A 23455-nucleotide genomic window follows, 5' to 3' on the forward strand; every position below is an offset into this window, starting at 1 on the left:
AATCGGAGTGAAAAGCATGCACCAATAGTCTACCCACTTCTTTCCCTCTCAATAGCCCAGTCTCTAGCAAGTTAAGAATCTGAGCTTAAGCCACTTGGGTCCATTCTCCAAAGTTAGTAACTTCTATGGTAGGATTCCCCTCTGAGGTTACCTAAATTGGAGATTGGTTCCCTTCTTGGACTTGAATTTGCCAATGAGTCAAGTTTGTTCCTTTAGCAGACTAATCCTCTTTTCTTTTGTTATGGTTGATTAATGACTAACGCTATTTTTTTTTTGTTATTAATCTATTCTTGCCATAATCACATCATCATATTTCTCCTTTGTGGAGCTGTTTAAGCATTATCGTTGTCAACGAAAAATATTTTAGTTAAAATACTTTAGTTATCTTGTTGTATTATGTTTTGCTTGCTATAACGTTTTTTGTGATAGTATTTACTATCGTGGGCATGTGACAACCCCAAGGTTTCTGCTAGGGCTCTAACTTGCGCATAAGCTGGCCTAAGGTGAGTTTTAATTAGGCCAGCCCCGACTCTCCTACCCTAGAATCACAGGGTCGTAGTTAGTGGCGGCTTTATGAATTTTTTCTAGGGGGTCATTAAGAAACTTAAATTAAACAAAAATTTAATTAAAAATAAAGAACTTGAATAAATTGAATTATAAAAAAAAAAAACACACACACACACACACACACAAATACATGAAATTTTACAGTTTCCTTTTACAAGTTTTCATATTTTGAAATCATTTCATGATAGTTTATTATCAGTTTTCATTATCTATAGTCAATGTAAGTATGACCATTTTATTTTGTTAAGTTTGTATAACATTTTTGTTTTTATGAAATTGTGGTTATATATTTGTCATTTTTTTTTATAAAAATATTTTAAACTAAATGAAAAAATTCAACTCCACTTGCACTATATAATTATTAATTCACACAACAACACTCATTCATACATAAATAATACATTAAATTGTTGTTTGATTGTGAGATAAGCTGATATGTGATCAAAGTGTGCAAGATTTAAAATATGATTTAAATTAGTATATATGTGCACCTGCCCTTGGTTGCAGTACGGCTGGAGCAATCCAGCTTAAGACGCAAAAAGGCCCACCAAAAACTCACAATTTTTTCTCTACTACTCACAATCTACAATGTCAAAATTATGGCAAAAAAGTTTGTTATCCTAGATTTTTCTCTTTGAGTTAACATGTTCAGGTGCTGTTAACTAATATTTTGAGTCACTCATTCATCATTCAATAATGAACCTTTGTCTACAAACTTCTTAGAATATATATATAAGGATCCTCTCTGTTTCCAAGTGAAATGGTGAGTGTCCATATTTAATTACAATTAAATTAAACCAAATTTTAAAAGGTTGTTGATTGGGGGTATATACCATTTTGAGTTAGAAAGAATTTATAGAAACAAAAAAAGTTGACAAAAAATTTAACATATGTTAATGTGACAGATTGTTAATGTTACGTAAAAAAAAGTAATATCTATAGTGAATCTAAATAAAAACAAAAAAAATTTACTAATTTAATTATTATGAAATTCTTTACGTATGGAGTAGCATTGCTATTCGAATCAAGGCAATGATGTTACTTAGAAGCTAGTATAATATTAATATAATAGAGATAACTACAATTCGGAGACGGTACTCCACTCAAACGGTCCAAAACAGTATTCAAAACCCAAACCTTTTGGTAAGGAGTGCCCAAAGATATATTTTCGACAGAATGTGGCTGACAGTGAGCCAGCATCTCAACCTACTATACAACTTTGATCTCTTCCTCTCCCTCTCTCTCTCTCTCTCTCTCTCGTTTGTGTGTACTGTGTGTGTTGAAGCTTGGAAGAAGCTATGGCAGTTGGGTTAGCCAAAACAAGTGAAGAAGGGCAATATAATGCCAAGATGACCCTTTTGGTTGTCCTATCTTGTATGGTTGCTGCCACAGGAGGAATTATCTTTGGTTACGATCTTGGAATTTCAGGTCCCTTCTTCCTAAAATTTTATATCCATCATGTTTATAATATATATACATATATATATATATATATAAATCTTAGTTTTATTTTTATTTTTCACCTACCAATTAAGAAAATAAATACTGATTTTAATTTATACTTGCATCTAGTTGACGGTGGTACTTTATGTGGGCGTTTTTTTTTTTTTCTTTTTTTTTGAGGAACATGTGGGCGTTTTATATGTATATATTAATTAAATAAAATTATTTAATGTTAATCAAATTGAGGTTAATTTGATGTATTAAATACATAATTTAATAAATAATACTAACTAAAACTAACGTTAATTTCATATAGAAAATTGAATATCATAGTTGAAACATAAATTTAACAAAAAAAAAAAATTTTTTTTAAAAGAAAATTAATTTATCTTGGATATATAATGATATATAGTTAATTACATTTATAATCTAATGTATAATCTATGATATTAATTGATGTGTGGCTTTGTAGTAGATTAGTTTACAAATATGAAAGTTTCAAACTATTAATGGGGATTAATAATAATCGATGATATAACACATTTGTAAATTTTTTTTTAAAGTTTTGTTAGAAATAAAAAAGGAAAATGCTAAAGGTACTATAAAATGTTCACAATATAATATGACAATAACAGTGGTTGATGAACTTCAATAATGTAATTGACGAATATTTAAAATACTTTTTTGTGATTGGTAATATGTCAATTTATAAATCTATAGTAAAATTTGTAATATTCTTAACATTACTAATAATTAAAAGTGCACAACTATTTGAAATTTTGGACCTTTTATAATGGGATGGGGGCCTTTTTTTGTAAAGGGCAAATATTTTTTGTGGTGAGGGTCTTAGGCCTAGGCCTTGGGCCAGCCATGGTTTTTGCACACATTAAACTCAATTAAGGTTAAACAAAAACATTTCAATGCTTTGGTTTGTATTTTCAAATAACAATTTTCAGTTTTTAAATAACATTACACGTATTTTTACACACTTTTTTATTTATACATATTTCTACAAATGTTTTCAAATAATAATTTTCAGTTTTTAAACACATGTACCAAATGCGTAAGGCTTTCCAGCTTCTTAGTAGTTCAGTTTTTTGTTATAATTTTGGCATCAATATGACTGGCTGATGAGCAATGTATCGTTATCTAATAAACCACACTACAAAAGAAGTTTGAAACAGTTTCACTAACATATGAATGCAACTATGAAGGAGGAGTGACCTCTATGGAGCCATTTCTCAAAAAGTTCTTCCCAGAGGTGTACACTAAGATGAATGAAGACACTAAGATCAGCAACTACTGCAAATTTGATAGCCAACTGTTGACCTCCTTCACATCCTCACTCTACATTGCTGGCCTTGTTGCTTCCTTCTTTGCCTCAATAGTCACTAGAGTCTTTGGGCGCAAGCCATCAATTCTTATAGGAGGTACCGCATTCCTTGCTGGTTCAGCTCTTGGTGGTGCAGCTTTGAATGTGTACATGATTATATTTGGTCGAATTTTGCTTGGAATTGGTGTTGGTTTCGCCAACCAGGTATTAAAGTTACTCTAATTTTTTCCCTCCTTTTGTGAAAACTCTTGCATTCATCTCTGGAACATTTTCTGAACCTTCTTTTAATAGCATCAGTAACATTTTAGTAAGTTACTTTAATGTTCATTCCACAGAAGGAATGGAAATTGAGTATGGCAGAAATTGTGAAGGTTATATGTGTAGACACATACAAAAGTAAGACAAGACAACATATTTTAATCTTGTATCATTATGGGAATATCTTTGAATTGGATCATAGTCTAAATTTTGTTCTAAAATGGACTTTGTTTTTGCAGTCAGTTCCCCTGTATCTCTCAGAAATGGCGCCACCAAACTACAGAGGAGCAATTAACATTGGCTTTGAACTGTGGGTTGGCATTGGGGTTCTATTAGCTAACCTCATAAATTTTGGTACTGAGAAGATTAAAGGCGGTTGGGGTTGGCGAATCTCCCTAGCCATGGCTGCAGTCCCAGCTTCAATCCTTACACTAGGTGCTCTATTTCTCCCAGAGACACCCAACAGCCTAATCCAGAACAGCAAAGACCATGAAAAGGCCAAGCTAATGCTGCAACGTGTCCGAGGCACCAATGATGTGCAAGCAGAATTAGATGATCTCATCAAAGCTAGTTCCATATCAAAAACCATTAAACACCCATTTAAGAATATCATACATAGAAAGTATAGGCCTCAACTGTTTATGGCCATTGCAATTCCATTTTTCCAACAAGTAACCGGAATAAATGTCATCACCTTCTATGCACCAGTACTTTTTCGAACAATTGGTTTAGGTGAAAGTGCATCACTATTCTCCGCAGTCATGACTGGGGTTGTTGGTGCTGTCTCAACCTCCATATCCATGCTTATAGTGGATAAACTTGGCCGAAGAGCATTGTTTATGATTGGGGGTATTCAGATGTTCCTCTCACAAATTATAATTGGTGGACTTATGGCTGCTCAACTTGGAGATCATGGTGGGATTAGCAAAGGGTATGCAACTTCGATTATAATTTTTATTTGTATATATGTGTCCGGGTTTGGATGGTCATGGGGGCCACTAGGATGGTTGGTTACAAGTGAGATTTTTCCTTTAGAAATTCGATCGGCAGAACAAAGTGTTACAGTAGCAGTAAGCTTTATCTTCATATTTTTGGGTGCTCAAACTTTTCTTGCCATGCTTTGCCATTTCAAATCTGGTATTTTCTTCTTTTTTGGGGGATGGGTGGCTGTGATGACTGCATTTGTGTACTTCTTGTTGCCGGAGACTAAGAATGTGCCCATTGAGCAGATGAGTAAAGTGTGGAGGGAGCATTGGTTTTGGAAGAGAATTGTTGGGGAAGTGAATGAAGATATAAAGATGGAAGCAGCATGATATATTTACTTAATTGTATACCAGTTCATAGTTACTATGTTCTCATTAGAATTTCCAATTTCGCTCTCTCATCTCTTGCAATTTTAGCTTCTTTTATGTTAGGTAATTGCAAAGTTATTAAAGGATGGTGTGAGAAGGTGAGGATTCGGATTAGGAACACAAACATGGACATGAACCAACTAAGTAATTTATATAGACTGAGCATATATCTTCAAGCTAAGGTTATCAGTTACAGCCCCTATTTTTCTTGCCATCTGGATTTGAAATAGCACTTGCTAATTGCTTTCATTATATGATAAGTTACAAAGTATTTTGATGGGAAATTTTTTTTCTTACCACACGAACATATTACCATTATTTGTAGAAGAGAGAATCATAAGTTCATAACCATCAAACAAAACCACAACAAAAAACAAAGCCTTAAGCCCAAAAATTTTGGGGTTAACTATGGATTCTTGATACATTAGTTAAGGTCGACCGTGTATATATGACCTCTAGATAAAATAAAAAGGCTGAGGATTTCAGTTTGGTTAAGTCTTTGAGCTGTATTATTTCTGGGCCATTCTTGTCCCCATTTGTATGTTGATTTGGGTCCAATTCAATAGATAAAATATGGCTGAACCCGACATGAACATGATAGTTGCATGCAGGCCTCACACAGTAGCCCACCCAAAGTTTCAGCCCTCAAAAGATTTTTGTTTTTTTTTGTTAAGATTTAGACACGTGTTAGCACTGACAAAGTTATATCATTGGCAATTGTAGCTTATGGTTCTCTCCTACTTAAAATAATAATAATAAAAAATAAAAATAAAAACAAAGGATGGAGTAGATTTTTATAGTATGCCATCATGTAAAGAATTTTTTTTTTTTGGTGGTGAACTTGATGAAGATAAGGTTGTGACTTCATGTTGTATTCCAATGACCATGACTCTGGTTCCGTTAAAATTACATGATGGCATACTATAAAAATCTACTCCATATCCTTTGTTTATTATTATTATTATTATTTAAAGTAGGAGAGAACCATAAGCTACAATTGCCAATGATACAACTTTGTCAGTGCTAACGCGTGTCTAAATCTTAACCAAAAAAAAAAAAAAAAAAAATTGTCAGTGCTCATTCTTTCTTTTTTTTTTTTTTTTTTTTCGTCAGTGCTCATTTTTTACTTAAGTGTTTTGGATCACACAATATCAAAGCCAGAAACTCTGGGGTAATGTAGTTGTAAGGTCAGTTTTTGTAGCCCAAGCCCAAAGGATGTGGGTTAAAGGCCCAACGAACCCAGAACAATAAATTTGTAGAGAGTGGATCGAAGGTTTAGGTGCTCGCCGGCGTGCATGAAGCATGAACTACTTTCCTTTTACTGAAAAATACTAAGAACAGTTTACAACTGGGGGATGCTCCTCGGCCATGGGCCGAGGAGGGTTTTTTCTTTCCCTTTTCTTTTTTCCTCCACCTTTACATTTTGCTCACATTTTTTATATATCCCTCTCTTCCTCCTCCTGTTAATCATCTGTTGGCCTCCCTCCTGACCGTCCGTCCCATCAGAGGCCATATCTATGCTCCAGTGGTTCGCCCTGATCGATGTTGCTCTGTCAAGGGGTTACATCCCCATTAATGCGGCCAGAAGGGTTAGGTGACTGTACTCAATGCCGAGGTGACAGTTCGCACAGGGCTTGCCCCTTCTTCGTACTTCTGTTGCCAACGCGTGGCACTGGGTCATCTCCTCCTCGGATATTCCAGGAGTCCTTTGGTGGGGCGGTCCTCGTGTTTTTCCCAAGTCTCGGACGATTGAGGTCAGGGTCGTCCTCGGCGTGGGTCATTTGGGCCTGGTTTGAAGTGGGTCGAGGCTACCCGATTTTCTGGCCCCATAGTAGTAAATTGGCCATAATTTTCAAATAATATAATTAGCAGGCAATATTTTTAAACTGTATTTTTTTATTAACATTTCAACTCTAAGAGACTCGATTTTGGCCTATAAATCAAGCCTCAATGACTCAATTTTCATGGTCTAATTGTCACTGATATGACATCTTTTTTCATGTGGTGACCTACTTAAAAATCAAGTTTCTAAGACTCGATTTGCAAACACCAAAAAAATCCAAAAATATTTTAAGTTTCAAGTTGCCCATGTATTACCAAGCCAAAATACCCAAAAAAAAAAAAAAATTCAACTAGATCAGAGAGAAAGAACCTCAGATGCTCACCTCACCCGTGAAAGAACCTCACCGGAAATACCCTAGGCTCGCGCGGCCTGGGCTCGCGCCGCCTGGGTTCTCCTCTGGGTCGCGCAGCCTGGGTTTTTTTTTTTTTTTTTTTTCTTTTTCTCTGGGTTTTCTGGATTGTTCTCTGAATTATAAGGGTTATAAATTGAGTCTTAGAGACTCGATATTTATGCAATCGCCACGCGAAAAAAGTGCCACATCAAACGTGATTGACCATGAAAATAGAGTCTTTGAGACTCGATTTATAAGCCAAAATCGAGTCTCAAAGACTCGAGATGCTAGTAAATAATATACTTTGCAAACCGGGCGAACTAACTATATAGTTGAATAGTTAGGCTTAGTTACCCATTTTGGCCGAAACTCTGATATTTTGTTTTGGCTTTATCACATTGATGTTGAAGCCTGTCAAAGAGGAGTGCTGTTTTGTTCTGAACCATAGATACAACTTTGAAGTTTGAACGCACAGACACATTCTCTCTTGCTTCTGCCTACTGCGTTGGAGCTTGGAAGAAGAGATGGCAGTTGGGCTAGCTATAACTAGTGAAAAAGGGCAATATAATGGCAAGATGACACCCTTTGTCGTCCTATCTTGTATGATTGCTGCCACGGGAGGAGTTATCTTTGGCTACGATATTGGAATTTCAGGTCCCTTCTTCCTAAGCTTTTAGATTCATCAAGATTAAAAATAAAATAAAATTCTTAGTTTTATTTTTCTCCTATATATGCAACGTTAGAGACCAATTGAGAAACACATACTAATCTGTACTTACAGTTGACGATGGTGTGTGTGTGTATATATTGGTACTGAATTTTCAAGTACCTTTTAAAGTAGTCCAAGACACATCAGACTTTTGTTTTGACAAACATTAATGTACTCAATTGAGGATTAAAAAGAATTCAATGTTTAAGCTTTCCATCTGCTTACCAGTTCATCTTCTGTTATAAATTGGCATCAATATGACTAACTAATATCTCCATCAATAAGCGATGTCATTCACTAATAAACCACGCTACAAAATAAGTTTGAAACAGTTCCACTAACATATGTAAGCAACCATGAAGGAGGAGTGACCTCTATGGAGCCATTTCTCAAAAAGTTCTTCCCAAAGGTGTACACTAAGATGAATGAAGACACCAATATTAGCAACTACTGCAAATTTGATAGCCAACTGCTGACCACCTTCACATCCTCACTCTATATCGCTGGCCTTGTTGCTTCCTTATTTGCCTCATCAGTCACTAGAGTTTTTGGGCGCAAGCCATCAATTCTTTTAGGTGGTGCGGCATTCCTTGCTGGTTCAGCCCTTGGTGGTGCAGCTTTGAATGTGTACATGCTTATATTTGGTCGCATTTTGCTTGGAATTGGTGTTGGTTTTGCCAACCAGGTATTAAAGTTAAATCTTTTTCCCCCTTTGTGAAATCTTGAGTTCATCTCTGGAGCATTTTCTAACTTCTTAAATGGCACCAGTAATATTTAGTAAGTTACTTAATGTTTTTTGACAAAAGGAATGTGGAAATTGAGTATGGAAGAAATTGTGAGGTTATGTATAGACTTAGACCATACAAAAGCAGGACAAGACTCGGTAATATGTTATTATTAATCTTAGAATTTTGTTTTGTTGCTGAAATTTTCTAAATCTAGACTGTTTTTGCAGCAGTCCCTTGTATCTCTCAGAAATGGCACCACCAAATACAGAGGGGCAATTAACATTGGCTTTCAAGTCTGTGTTGGCATGGTTCCTATCGCAAACCTCATAACTTTGGTACTGAGAAGATTAAAGGGTTGGGGCTGGCGAATCTCCCTAGCCATGGCTGCGCTCCAGCTTCAATCCTACACTAGGTCTCTATTCCTTCCGAGACACCCAACAGCCTAATCCAGAAAGCAAAGACTAGAAAAGGCCAAGCTATGCTGCAACGTGTCCGAGGCACAATGATGTGCAAGCAGAATTAGATGATCTCATCAAAGCTAGTTCCATATCAAAAACCATTAAACACCCATTTAAGAATATCATACATAGAAAGTATAGGCCTCAACTGGTTATGGCATAGCAATTCCATTTTTCCAACAAGTAACGGAATAAAGCCATCACCTTCTATGCACCAGTACTTTTTCGAACATTAGTTTAGGTGAAAGTGCATCACTTTTATCTGCGTCGTGACTGGGTTGTTGGTACTGTCTCAACCTTCATATCCATGCTTATAGTGGAAAACTTGGCCGAAGAGCTTTGTTTATGATTGGGGGATCCAGATGTTCCTCTCACAATTATTTTGGAGGACTTATGCTGCTCAGCTTGGAGATCATGGTGGGATTAGCAAAGGGTATGCAACTTTGATTATAATTTTTATTTGCATATATGTGTCCGGGTTTGCTTGGTCATGGGGGCCACTAGCATGGTTGGTTCCAAGTGAGATTTTTCCATTGGAAATCGATCAGCAGGGCAAAGTATTACAGTAGCAGTGAGCTTTCTCTTCATTTTTATCAGTGCTCAAACTTTTCTTACCATGCTTTGCCATTTCAAGTCTGGTATTTTCTTCTTTTTTGGGGATGGGTGATGGTGATGACTGCATTTGTGTACTTGTTGTTGCCGGAGACTAAGAATATCCCATTGAACAGATGAAAAGTGTGGAGGGAGCATTGGTTTTGGAAGAGAATTGTTGGGGAAGTGAATGAAGATAGAAGCATGGAAGCCATGATATGTTTACTTGTTTTATACCAGTTCATATACTATGTTCCCATGAAAATTTCCATTTTGCCCTCTCATTTTTGCAATTTTAGCTTCTGTTTTTAGGCTAATGCAAAGTTGTGAGAAAGTGAGGATATTCCTGATGGTTGACTAATCAAGGCCAAATTTGCCTAATAGCACAATTTTAGCAAAAACTTATAATGACAAATTTATTTAGTTTTGTAGCACATTTTTGGAACTCGAATTTGATAAACTTGAGTTCCAAGCAGCTCGCAAGCAATGGTGCTCATATTGCTTGGAATTGAAGTTCAAAAATGTGCTATATAACTAAATAACTTTGTTAGGATGCGTTTTTTTCTTTTCTTTTTTTTATAAAAAAAAATTATGCTATTTGGCAAATTTGGTCACTAATTAAGGAACACGAACACATACAGTGTACCATGAAATTCTTGAAAATTTCCTCGAGTTTTCTGACTTGGTGGATAAATAATTTATATTAAGGATCCGACTACCTAATTTATATGGCAGTATACATCTTCAAGTTAAGTCTATTAGTTTGAGCCCCGTGTTTTCTTACAATTTGGATTTGAAATAGCACCTGCTAATTTCTTTCATTAGATGATAAAAAAAAAAAAAAAAAAAAAAAACCTTATGACCATTATCTATAGAAGATAGCATCATAAGTTCAAAACCGTCAAAACATAGTATAGCTCGTCTCTTTATTTAAATCCCTAATGATTCTCACACATAGTTTTATTATTGCCATAATGATTCTCATTTAAGAGCCTCTTCTCTTATTTCTTTTAGTCAATAAGTATAGGTCTATTGGTGTCGTTCATGTAAATGCTCACGGAAACTTACACGCATTGAACACTGTGTTTGATGAAAGTGCTATGCTAGAAGAAATTATGAACTTATGAATGCTTGTGTACAATAGTAGTAAAAACTTGGTGTGTTATAATCTGACCTGATCTTGATTGATCGTCTCCTTGATATTGATATTTTTGTGAGCAACAAAAATGACTAAATCGTCAAACTCGTCTGAATCGCTGAGGCACGCCAACTGTTCGACTAAATGCCTCACCGACTCATAATGGTTTTTAACTTGTCGGCTTCTTCTCTGCTTTTGGCTTTTGTTTTTTTCTTCCCTACAGTCTCCCAACTTCCCTTCCGTGAAGTTTGCATTTCTGATCTTGATTTGTCTTAATTTTTTGATTGCTGGATTTTGGGAATCGTGCTGTGTTTCCTGTTATTTGCTGTACGGAGTTTCCTTGCTTCGGCTTTTGCTTGAATATATAGTTAGTAAGTTGAAACGAATGATTATAGTTCTATCTTAAAAAAAAAAAAAAAGTAATATGATTAAATATTTTAAAAATATAATAGTTTTGTTTTTTTGCCTTAAAATATAATAGTTAGATTATATGTTTTTTATGTTTATGTTAAATTTTATGTCAATCAAATATTATTTATTATTTAATTTATTAACTTATTTTTGATACATAATTTTAGATTGTAGAAACTTAAAATTTAAGTATTTTATTGATAATATAGCTATTGATAATTGATTTTTTAAAATTTTGTAAGTATAGAAAATATAAAAAGAAATGTAAACTAATTTTTGGATTTGTCAAAATTCATATCGAATAAAAAGATATTAAGTGAAATTGTAACCATTAATTACGACCAAATTGTAACCAACTTTATCCAGAATTAGTTGCAGACTCACGCGATACTTTGGAATAAATAATTATTTGGTAGTTATGGTATAATATATAATTTGTTCTCTAAGTTTTGTGTAAAATAATTCTTTCTAGCTCCCAAAAAATTAAATAATTTCTAAAAATAATTTGTTCTCTAAATTATGTTTAAAATTTAACACTAACGCACTTATCAAAATAAAAGAAAATCATTTTTATAACATACAACATACACTTTTTATTTATTTATTAAGATTTAATATGCCTTTAATTGGACATTCATATCACATTTTTTGTTGCTACTCATATTGAGCCTCCTCATCCATTACATAANCGGAATGAAATATTTTATAAGTATTGAACATTGATTAGAATTAAATTAGAAAGTGAGCAAGATAAGTACTAACATATTTGTAGTCACCCCTTTTTTTCCCTTTTTTTTTTTTTTCAACTAACATAACACGATGATCTAGAATCTTAACTTAATTGACACTTCGTAGCGTTTCCAACGATAAAATTTAGGATTCAAACCCCCTATCCATAACTATCAATTATGTTATGGATAGGAGGTTTGAACAACATAACGCGGTGGAATCTATCTTGTTCTATTTTTTCCGTCTTTACGTGGAATTTACCTATTCTACAGGATAGGTTGTGTAACAAACTTCAAAACTATGGAAAAACCCCTTATATAAGAAAAAACGAGGAAACCACTTTTCCAATAATAGAGTGTTTAAGGGTTGGTTTTATCTCATTTAGCGTGAGTTTGGATAACGTCAAATCCAGCGTTTTCAGCATTTGCATTTTTGGTTGGGTTCCATGACACTGTTCACGACCCCGCCAAAAATACAAAAACATGCATACCAATGCATTTTTAGGTCTCACGACATTATTCATATATTTAAAAATTATTTTGTTACAGTGTTTTCAACAATAAATTTACAGTTTTCAACAAATAAGCGATATCTAAATACACTTTTAAATTCTAAGTTCAATTTTTGAGTTGTGTCACCGAAATCTATTGGGTTAAACTTAAAAAGTAAACAATATTCGGCAGAGTCAAATACTAAAAACTCAATAGCAAATGTTTCAAATATAACAAATTTCACGATTTTATTTCACAACAGTAAAGTTAGCAAACATTTATCCGTTTTCAGACACTGATGTCAATTTTTTACGGGTGTGAAATTTGTTGTGTACTTTGACTTATTAATAACCCAAATGCCATAAATTAAGGTTGTTTTTTCATTTAACAGCCATCTAGAAGTCTCACAAAATGACCAAACCGCCCTTTATGAAGTACCTTATACCACCTCCATCCCTAGAGATTCGTTTGTTTTACTCAGGTGCCATATGTCAGAATAATACCCGTTGCTTGTCCGTCTGAATTGAGCAGTTCAATAACCAGCAACGATGTGAAATGATATGTCCAAAATGTTTTTATAACAAATTATAAATGATAAGTTATTATTGGTTATTATTATTTAGGTAAAAAATTAATTTTAGTGTTATGTTCAAATTTAAACCAATAACAACTAACTACCTATGATTTATAATGAAAATATCGTAAAAATATTATAAACATAATAATTTTTTACAAATTATTTTATAATTTTTTTGCTATAATTTTGACACATAAATTATGACTAATTAACCAATAGTAAAACCCTATATATATATATATATTGACCAGTTAACTACTCATTCTTTGCTGCATTACAATTGTAGCAAAAAATTGTTGTGTCATCAGCTTTGTCGTACAAGTTTCAATGATCCATTGGTTAAAATGCGGTAGTGGGTTTCTCAAAAAAAAAAATAAATAAATGCAGTAGTGGCGGTGAAAGAGAGGTTAAAAAAATAGTACATAATTTGGTAACCACCTTGTGTTTGTTTTGTTTTATACTTTTATTTCACAGTACTTCTAAACATTGCGGTCCCGCTCACCAGCTGTAATTGGACGGTTCTGAAAATTTTTTCTCCACCCCACGTGCATAATCACCTCCCAAAGCAAATTCTCGGAGGAGATTCCAATGCAACTATTGGTCTGTTTGGATAGCACTTATTGTTGCTAAAAGTTGATAAAAACTGATTGTTGCTGAAAACACTGTAGCAAAATAATTTTTAAATGTGTGAATAGTATTGTGGAACCCACTTTTAATATTAAATATTACGTAAACAGTGCATGAACAGTGCATAAACAGTACACGCACAGTATATGCACAGTAAATTTTGTCCCCCGCGGCAAAAAAAAAAAAAAAAAAAAAAACACAAACCGCAACTTTACTTTGAGTAAAAAACAGTGCTATCCAAACACAGACTAAGTTTTAAAAAAAAAAACACAAGACTCTAAAAAAACTCGCCTCAAACTTGACCAGTTGTCATCCCTAATTATATATTCTAATCGAGTGGGGGCAATAGTCACCTTAATGATAATGCGTTTCATAAAGCCAAAAAGTACTTGTTTTTTTTCCCTTTTTTGGTGATCATTATCACCACTTTAACCATGTGGCCGACAATGAAGCTTACAAGACTCTGCACTAGTTGATAGAACACACATGTTCCACAGTCCACTATAAGTGCAAAAACAAATATTTTTTGTTTCGACTTTTTCCACATTCATAACATTGGCGCTAACCAGTAAAGGAAGAGTGCTCTTTTTATTCTGAACCTACAATTTTGAACACACACTCTCTCTCTCTCCTCTCATTTTTGTGTGTACTGTGTGTTGGAGCTCGGAAGAAGCTATGGCAGTTGGGTTAGTCATAACAAGTGAAGAAGGGCAATATAATGCCAAGATGACCCCCTTTGTTGTCCTATCTTGTATGATTGCTGCCACAGGAGGAATTATCTTTGGCTATGATCTTGGAATTTCAGGTCCCTTCTTTTTTGAACCTTTATATTCATCAGGATTTTAAAAAATAAAAATCTTAACGTTATTTTGTTCATATATGTAATGTTAGCCACCAATTGAGAAACACATACTAATCTATATTTGTATTGGATTTTCAACTGCCTTCTATAGTTGTCAAAGACACATTTCAGGTTTTTGTTTTTACAAACATTGTACTCAGTTAAGTCAAAAGAAGAGTGAAAAAAACCAATGTTTTAAGCTTTCCAGCTGCTCACTAATTCAGTTATTGATATAATTTGGCATCAATATGACTGGCTAATATCACCATGAATATTACTATTAGTAAGTAATATCAGTATCTAATAAACCACGTTACAAAAGAAGTTTAAAATAGTTTCACTAACATATGAAATCAACTATGAAGGAGGAGTGACCTCTATGGAGCCATTTCTCAAAAAGTTCTTCCCGGAGGTGTATACTAAGTTGAATGAACACACCAAGATTAGCAACTACTGCAAATTTGATAGCCAACTGCTGACCACCTTCACATCCTCACTCTATATTGCTGGCCTTGTTGCTTCCTTCTTTGCCTCATCAGTCACTAAAGCCTTCGGGCGCAAGACATCAATTCTTGTAGGAGGCGTCGCATTCCTTGCTGGTTCAGCCCTTGGTGGTGCAGCTTTCAATGTGTACATGATTATATTTGGTCGCATTTTGCTTGGATTTGGTCTTGGTTTTGCCAACCAGGTAGTAAAATTACTCTCTCTTTTTCCCCCTTTTTGAAAGTCTTGAGTTCATATCTGGAAGAATTTTTTAACCTTCTTTAAACAGCATCAGTGATACCTTAGTAAGTTACATTAATGTTAATTAGACAAAAGAAGTTAGATGTGGCAATTGAGTATAGCAGAAATTGTGAGAGTTGTACGTACCACACACAAAAGCAGGACATGAAAAAATATTTTATTCTCGGCTTTTTTTTTTTCATAATCATTCTTGTATAATTATTGGAATATCTTTGAATTTGATAATTGTCGAAATTTTTTTTCTAACATAGACTTTGTATGCGCAGTCAGTACCCTTGTATCTCTCAGAAATGGCACCTCCAAACTACAGAGGAGCAATTAACATTGGCTTTGACCTCTGTGTTGGCTTGGGTATACTATTCGCAAACCTTATAAACTTTGGGACTGAGAAGATTAAAGGCGGTTGGGGCTGGCGAATCTCCCTAGCCATGGCTGCAGCCCCAGCTTCAATCCTTACACTAGGTGCTGTATTCCTCCCAGAGACACCCAACAGCCTAATCCAGAACAGCAAAGACCATGGAAAGGCCAAGCTAATGCTGCAACGTGTCCGAGGCACCAACGATGTGCAAGCAGAATTAGATGATCTCATCAAAGCTAGTTCCATATCAAAAACCATTAAACACCCATTTAAAAATATCTTACAGAGAAAGTATAGGCCTCAACTGGTTATGGCAATAGCAATTCCATTTTTCCAACAAGTAACCGGAATAAATGTCATCTCCTTCTATGCACCAGTACTTTTTCGAACAATGGGTTTAGCTGAAAGTGCATCACTTTTTTCTGCAATCGTGATTAGGGCTGTTGCTACTGTCTCAACCATCACATCCATGCTTATAGTTGATAAACTTGGCCGAAGAGCTTTGTTTCTGATTGGGGGTGTTCAGATGTTCCTCTCACAAATTATAATTGGAGGACTTATGGCTGCTCAGCTTGGAGATCATGGTGGGATTAGCAAAGGGTATGCAACTTTGATTATAATTTTTATTTGCATATATGTGTCCGGGTTTGCATGGTCATGGGGGCCACTAGCATGGTTGGTTCCAAGTGAGATCTTTCCATTGGAAATTCGATCAGCAGGGCAAAGTATTACAGTAGCAGTGAGCTTTCTCTTCATTTTTATCAGTGCTCAAACTTTTCTTACCATGCTTTGCCATTTCAAGTCTGGTATTTTCTTCTTTTTTGGGGGATGGGTGATGGTGATGACTGCATTTGTGTACTTGTTGTTGCCGGAGACTAAGAATATGCCCATTGAACAGATGAGTAAAGTGTGGAGGGAGCATTGGTTTTGGAGGAGAATTGTTGGGGAAGTGAATGAAGATAGAAACAAGGAAGCACCGTGATATGTGTACTTGTTTTATATCATAAGGACTATGTTCCCATGAGAATTTCCATTTTCGCTCTCTCATTTCTTGCAATTTTAGCTTCTGCTATGTTGGCTAATTGCAAAGTTGTGAGTAGGTGAGGATATTCCCGATAGATGACAAATCAAGGAACACAAACATGTACATGAAATTCTTGAAAAGATCTCCAGTTTTTTGACTTAGTAGAGAAATAATTTATATCAAGGAACTGTATAGCAGTGTGCATCTTCAAGTTGAGTCTATCGGTTTGAGTCCCAAGTATTTGGATTTGAGATAGCACTTGCTAATTGCCTTCTTTAGATGATAAGTAATAAATATGTTTGATGGGATAATGTTTTTCTCACCACACTAACATATAACCATTATCTATACAAGATAGTATCATAAGTTCATAACCATCTAAGCACAGAAAAATTAGAGAAGTGGATTGTTAAGCACCTGTGGCTATGATTATGTTATTAACAAAACTTTAATTTAAGCTAACTAATAAACTGTAGTTTTCGTGTGGTCTGCCTTCTAACTGTTCCCTACTATCTTTATAATCAATTACTGTTTTCTAAACCACATTTACTCTCCAGCCTTTACCGTTTTCTTTTTTTGAAAGAGATGTCAATTGATCTAAGGGGATTTGAAGTGTTTGTTAGAAACATCAAGAAATATCAATTGGTTTACAAGACTATTTGCCTTAAACCATAATTCAGAGATTATTTTTTAAAATGTACGTAAAAGACATATTTTCCAATTGGGACGAAATGAGAAAGCCCACCATTAGATAAAAGAAAGCTGAAAAATCCATATTAAAAATAGTCAAGAGTCTTTTGTAACTATTGAATTATCAATAAAATGAAAAAAAAAAAAAAAAAAAAATCTTTGAGCTGGGGCAATTACGCAACTAGCAAAGTTGTAACCAAGGCATGCCAATTAATTGCCGGTTGAAAACTATTTCTAAACCCCTCTTGGGCCTAGGTTCAACCTAGGCTTTTGAGAATTTGTGGAATGACTCCCTCTGGTGTAAAGCCTTACAATTAGCTAGTCCAATACTCCAATAAATTTTATTAGACCCAAAAAAAAAAAAAAAAAAAAAAAAAAAAAAAAAAAAAAAAATGGAAAAAAGTAAATTGCAACTATTGCAAAATCAGTTTTTTTATTAATTTTTTTTTTTATAAATTTTACGGATATGGGTTTGGTTTGGTTAAGACTTTGGATTGTATTATTTTTGGGCCCTTCCTATCCCCATCCGTATGTTGATTTGGATCCAATTCAATAGATGAGCATATATCCGAACGCGACATGAACATGATAGTTACATGCAGGCATCACACAATAGCCCACCCAAAGTTTCAGCCCATCAAAAGAAAATGTTTTTTGGTGTACTTGATGATAAGGTTCTGTCTTCATGTTGTATTCTTGTGACTATGAGACTGGCTCCGTTAAAATTAAATGATGGCATGGTGTACAAATCTACTCCATCAGTTTCAAAGTATAACTTGTCATAGTTTCCCTTAAAAATTGGGCACTAATTATAATATAGTGTTTTTACAAACTGTAATCGTGAGTTAAACTCACAATTTCAGTTTATTGAAACACAAAGACTGATTTTGCCGTTAAAAATTACTATGATTTTTTACTAGAACTATATTAAAATCTCATTCCCTTTCTCACATGGTTGTTTGTTTGTTTGTTTTTTTTAATTAAAATATTTAAAGAAGAAGAAAAGAATGCTCACTTTTTGTTGAAAGTGTTTTGGAACACATAAATATCAAATCCTTCTCCAAACCTTTGGAAAAGTGGCTTCTCTGCAATTGCGGTTCAGTAATCCTCTAGTAGCTTAACCAAACCTGTGATTCTCATGATCCCATGAGCCCACGTGCTCCGCTAGGTCCAGAAACTATGACGTTTCCTTTTGACTTTACCACATTTTCTACATTGACTTAGATGCAGATGCTAGTCAAGGAAGACTGCTCTTTCTTTTGTTTACCGCTTTGAACACGCAGACACACAGTCCATCTCTATCTTTCTCGTTTGTGTTTACTGTATTGGGGCTTGGAAGAAGCTATGGCAGTTGGGCTAGCCATAACAAGTGAAAAAGGGCACTATAATGGCAAGATGACCCTCTTTGTTGTCATATCTTGTATGATTGCAGCCACGGGAGGAATTATCTTTGGCTACGATATTGGAATTTCAGGTCCTTTCTTGCTAAACTTTTATATTCATCTTTCATCAAGATTAAAAATAAAATAAAAATCTTAGTGTCCTCTTCTCTTATATATGCAATGTTAGCAACGAATTCAGAAACCCACACTAATCATATTTGTATAAAGTTGACAATGGTATATATAATATGTGGTACTAAAATTTTCAAGTGCCTTCTAAGGTTGTCCAAGATAAATATCAGGTTTTTCTTATTAAAAACATTCATGTTCTCAATTCAAAAAAAAAAAAAAAAAATTCAATGTTTAGGCTTCCCATCTGCCTGCTAGTTCAGTTTCGGTTATAGTTTGGCATCAATATGACTAGCTAATGTCTCCATGAATATTGCTAATAGGAAGCAATGTCATTATATAATCAACCATGCCACAAGTTTCAAACAATTTCACTAATTTATGAAAGCAACTATGAAGGAGGAGTAACCTCTATGGAGCCATTTCTCAAGAAGTTCTTCCCAGAGGTGTACACTAAGATGAATGAAGACACTAAGATCAGCAACTACTGCAAATTTGATAGCCAACTGTTGACCTCCTTCACGTCCTCACTCTATATTGCTGGCCTTGTTGCTTCTTTCTTTGCCTCATCAGTCACTAGAGTCTTTGGGCGAAAGCCGTCGATTCTTTTAGGAGGTGCTGCATTCCTTGCTGGTTCAGCCCTTGGTGGTGCAGCTTTGAATGTGTACATGCTTATATTTGGTCGCATTTTACTTGGAATTGGTGTTGGTTTTGCCAACCAGGTAGGAAGTTACTCTTTTCTTCTTCTTTATTATTTTTTCCTTTGTAAAACTTCTTGAGTTCATCTCTTGGAATATTTTGTTTTTGTGAATCTTCTTTTAATGGGATCAGATAGTAAGCTACCTTAATGTTCATCAGAAGTAAGGAATGTTGAAATTGAGTTTGTAAGAAACTGTGAAGCTTATATGCATAGACATTAGACGCATACAAAAGCAGGACAGGACTTTTTTTTTGCCCTCATATCTTTATCGGTATATCTTTGAATCGGATTGTTGTTAAAATGTTGTTCTAAATTCTAGTACTTTTTTTGCAGTCTGTCCCTTTGTATCTCTCAGAAATGGCACCACCAAACTACAGAGGAGCAATTAACATTGGCTTTCAACTCTGTGTAGGCATAGGTGTTCTATCAGCTAACCTTATCAACTTTGGAACTGAGAAGATTAAAGCCGGTTGGGCTGGCGAATCTCCCTAGCTATGGCTGCTGTTCCAGCTTCAATCCTCACACTAGGTGCTCTATTCCTTCCTGAGACACCCAACAGCCTTATCCAGAACAGCAAAGATCCCGAAAAGGCCAAGCTAATGCTGCAGCGTGTCCGAGGCACCAATGATGTCCAAGCAGAATTAGATGATCTCATCATAGCTAGTTCCATATCAAAAACCATTAAACACCCATTTAAGAATATCTTACAGAGTAAGTATAGGCCTCAACTGGTTATGGCAATAGCAATTCCATTTTTCCAACAAGTAACCGGTATAAACGTCATCTCCTTCTATGCTCCAGTACTTCTTCGAACAATTGGTTTAGGTGAAAGTGCATCACTTTTGTCCTCATTCATGATCACTGGGGTTTTAGGTACTTTCTCAACCTTCATATCCATGCTTATAGTGGATAAATTTGGCCGAAGAGCTTTGTTCATTATTGGGGTATTCAAATGTTCCTCTCACAAACTATGGTTGGTGTACTTATGGCAGCTCAGCTTGGAGATTATGGTGGGATTAGCAAAGGGTATGCAAGTTTGATTATAATTTTTATTTGTACATATGTGGCCGGGTTTGCTTGGTCATGGGGGCCGCTAGGATGGTTGGTTCCAAGTGAGATTTTTCCATTGGAAATTCGATCAGCAGGGCAAAGTATTACTGTAGCAGTGGGCTTTCTCTTCACTTTTATGGTTGCTCAAACTTTTCTTACCATGCTTTGCCATCTCAAATCTGGGATTTTCTTCTTTTTTGGGGATGGGTAGTGGTGATGTCTGCATTTGTGTACTTCTTGTTGCCGGAGACTAAGAATATGCCAATTGAACAGATGAATAGAGTGTGGAGGGAGCATTGGTTTTGGAAGAGAATAGTTGGGGAAGTGAATGAAGATGGAAAGATGGAAGTGCCATGATATGTTTACTTATTTTGTATCAGTTCATACTTACTACGTTCCCATGTGAATTTCCATTTTTGCTTTCTCTACTCTTGCTGTTTTAGCCTCTTCTATGTAGGCATATTGCAAAGTCGTTAAATAATAATGTGAGAAGGTGAGGATCTTGACCCTAGTATGAAAATTGGCCAATTGAGAAACAGGTGTTTGTACATGAGATTCTTGACAAGTTTTTCTAGTTTTCTGACTTGGAAGTGAAAAAATTGATATGAAGAATTTGACTAACTAATTTATATAGGACAATACATCTTCATGTTAAGGCTATCTGTTAAGAGTCCCAAAGGTTTCTTACCATTTGGGTTTGAAATAGCACTTGCTAATTGCCTTTGTTAAATAATAAGTCAATGATGCATTACACAAATTTATATTGTAAAGATGTAGTAGTTCAATAGTTTTTCACTATCGACATAGATCGTTAGGCCAAGCCATATCATCTCTCTCTCTCTCTCTCAAATTTAAACATGATATCAAAGTTAAGGTTTTGAGAATCCTTTTCTTTTCAGCTTAGTCATCCACATATCATAACTTGTCACATAACCTTACAACATCAGCATAATAGCTCATTTCTACCATTCTGGCATGCCACATCAACCAACACATCATCAAAATATGCCACATCACAAACACATCATCAAAATCTACCACGTCAACACCACCAAGCCATGTTAACAATCAAATCATCTAAGTCGCTACAGTACACCATTAACCAATAATGAATTTGACCATTGACTTTGAACGATCGATGTCTTCTAGCTCCCAGTACACTATCCTTAGCCAATATCTTTCGACAAACAATGCCGCTCTTCTTTGGCGGTCAATGTCGTCTGTCGTCACCCTCTAAGTCTCTAACTACAATTTGTCATTTAATTTTACGTCAAGCCTAGTTCATTCTACATTTGATCTGGTGTGGCTTACTTTACTACACGGTTACAGTTTCTTTCCGATCTCAAGGTATCCTTAAGCTTGTACCTTAGGTTTGAGTGAATAAGTTAAAGGTATAATTAGTCCAATCAAATCAGTGCAATAGCAAATTGCAATCGCCAATTCTTAGAAATATTTTAGCTGCAACTCCAAGTTCACTTTTCATCCAAAAGTTTTCTCTATCTTTTTTATTTATTTTTATGTAGAGAAGTTTTCTTTAGCTTGTATCAAACAATTTGCTTGAATTGACATTAGACTAATAAATCACAAGGGCAAAACATGATAGGGATATTCATTTCCTTTTTTCTATAACACATTGAAATCTAGTTTCTTAATTTTTAATCCTTTAATGCTAACGAAAAGGATTTAAAGTTTGTTTGACATCAGCTTCAACTTTTAATTTTTAACTTTTATTTTTTATGTACAACTTTTTAAAACCTCACATTTCTCACTTTTTCTCACAATTTCTTACATTTTTCACGTTACAAGTATATTTTAGCACCCTTTCAGCAAAAAGTTTTCACCAAAAAATTAGATAAGTTGTTTCCAAACAGACACTGAGTCTTCTTTTAGGGGAGGAAATAAAGATTTGAGACAGCAAATAAAGCAATTAGTATATTATAGTGGGAATGAGGATGTTTTCGTAAATTAATTATAGTGGGTGGATGGATCATCCACCCAATTATTGTGTGGTGGAGATGGTTCTCTTATTTTTAGTAATCCTCCTTCCAAAAAAAAAAAAAACCAACGTGCATATATACTTGAATTATTCTACACCACATCCACATGCTCCTATCCCATGAAGTTTTCAAAATATAATATAGTTTGTAATATACATTGATAACATTATTTGTTTTGACGATTCAAATTGACAACAATGATGTTGATTAGGAGAAATTATTTGCTCCTCCCGGGTGGAGGAGTGACGTGGTCCTTCTGCTAATATGGACTAATAAAAAACAGCCATGTATTAAAAGAAAAGCTGAGTCAGCAAACATACCTGCTGCAATGTTACTTTAGCCTTTTAAAATAACAAAAATACATTTCCTTCCTCCAGACCTGCTTTAGTCGCTTCACCAAAAGAGGGAAAATCCAAAAATTTCCAAACCACCCAGCTCTCTTCTCTTTCCCTCCCTACATCATTAAAGAAATTTTTCTTTGCATGAACAAGCTCTATGAGATTTTGAACTAACTTTGTTCTTGGGTCTAACTTTTTCTAGCTTGTTTCTCTCTTTTCCCCTATGACTGAAGTGGTTGCTAGAATCCAATGCTCACCATCGCAACTAACCACGGCTGATCAAGGTATGTTACAAAGTCTCATTTCACTCTTCAAAGTCTTATTTTCTTTCTCTGTTCTGTCTCTATGTTGTTTATAATACAATGCCTTCTACATGTTCGATAAAAAGCCCAAGATAAAAACTTTGCTTGGAATGGTGTTATAACGTTGCTGACTATGGGCCCTTGTTTTTAACTCTAGATTGCAGGTCTTTTTTTTTTAGAATGAGTCTTTGATTGAGACCTTAAGTTCAGTATTATAATGTTGTTGGGTCCCTCTTTTTTTTTTTTTTTTTTTTTTTTTTTTTTTTTTTTTTTTTTTTTTTTTTTTTTTTTTTTTTTTTTTTCTTTTTTTTTTT

General features: G+C 34.7%; 3 protein-coding genes, 1 long non-coding RNA gene and 2 pseudogenes across 4 annotated transcripts in view; all 6 read left to right on the plus strand.

Annotated features, from left to right (window-relative positions):
- The first annotated feature begins 1677 nt into the window (after positions 1-1677).
- On the plus strand, positions 1678-5129 carry LOC112040033 (hexose carrier protein HEX6). Its single transcript, XM_024072924.2, has 3 exons — positions 1678-1995; positions 3225-3547; positions 3841-5129. The coding sequence occupies exons 1-3, from the start codon at positions 1866-1868 to the stop codon at positions 4912-4914; spliced, it is 1527 nt and encodes a 508-aa protein (XP_023928692.2). The 5' UTR covers positions 1678-1865; the 3' UTR covers positions 4915-5129.
- Positions 5130-7521: 2392 nt separating this feature from the next.
- Positions 7522-16764, plus strand: LOC112040048 (hexose carrier protein HEX6). Its single transcript, XM_024072944.2, has 5 exons — positions 7522-7781; positions 8199-8529; positions 14249-14391; positions 14793-15115; positions 15438-16764. The coding sequence occupies exons 1-5, from the start codon at positions 7652-7654 to the stop codon at positions 16509-16511; spliced, it is 2001 nt and encodes a 666-aa protein (XP_023928712.2). The 5' UTR covers positions 7522-7651; the 3' UTR covers positions 16512-16764.
- LOC136066537 (hexose carrier protein HEX6-like) lies at positions 8645-9925 on the plus strand (annotated as a pseudogene).
- A 634-nt stretch (positions 16765-17398) lies between the features above and the next one.
- LOC112040059 (U4 spliceosomal RNA) lies at positions 17399-17567 on the plus strand (annotated as a pseudogene).
- A 723-nt stretch (positions 17568-18290) lies between these two features.
- LOC112015497 (hexose carrier protein HEX6) lies at positions 18291-20928 on the plus strand. The gene is given in 6 exon segments (XM_024047896.2): positions 18291-18717; positions 19154-19476; positions 19788-19916; positions 19919-20390; positions 20393-20707; positions 20710-20928. Coding segments are annotated over 6 exon segments (1521 nt in total). The 5' UTR covers positions 18291-18587; the 3' UTR covers positions 20862-20928.
- A 1714-nt stretch (positions 20929-22642) lies between these two features.
- LOC136066526 (uncharacterized) overlaps positions 22643-23455 on the plus strand; it is a 2677-nt gene continuing 1864 nt past the window's right edge. The window contains exon 1 of the long non-coding RNA XR_010628019.1: positions 22643-23123. This is a non-coding gene — a long non-coding RNA (uncharacterized LOC136066526). The remainder of the gene's footprint in view (positions 23124-23455) is intronic.

Source organism: Quercus suber, unplaced genomic scaffold (genome assembly GCF_002906115.3).
Source record: "Quercus suber isolate HL8 unplaced genomic scaffold, Cork oak 2.0 scaffold_38, whole genome shotgun sequence".
Classification (NCBI taxonomy): Eukaryota; Viridiplantae; Streptophyta; class Magnoliopsida; order Fagales; family Fagaceae; genus Quercus; species Quercus suber.

Bases quoted from the DNA above. Each gene is read 5' to 3' on its own strand.
- LOC112040033 (XM_024072924.2), top strand. From the start codon at position 1,866: ATGGCAGTTGGGTTAGCCAAAACAAGTGAAGAAGGGCAATATAATGCC. The intron at 1,996-3,224 runs GTCCCTTCTTCC...GCAACTATGAAG, and splicing joins TTACGATCTTGGAATTTCAG to GAGGAGTGACCTCTATGGAG. The intron at 3,548-3,840 runs GTATTAAAGTTA...TTGTTTTTGCAG, and splicing joins GTGTTGGTTTCGCCAACCAG to TCAGTTCCCCTGTATCTCTC.
- LOC112040048 (XM_024072944.2), top strand. From the start codon at position 7,652: ATGGCAGTTGGGCTAGCTATAACTAGTGAAAAAGGGCAATATAATGGC. The intron at 7,782-8,198 runs GTCCCTTCTTCC...GCAACCATGAAG, and splicing joins CTACGATATTGGAATTTCAG to GAGGAGTGACCTCTATGGAG. The intron at 14,392-14,792 runs GTCCCTTCTTTT...TCAACTATGAAG, and splicing joins CTATGATCTTGGAATTTCAG to GAGGAGTGACCTCTATGGAG.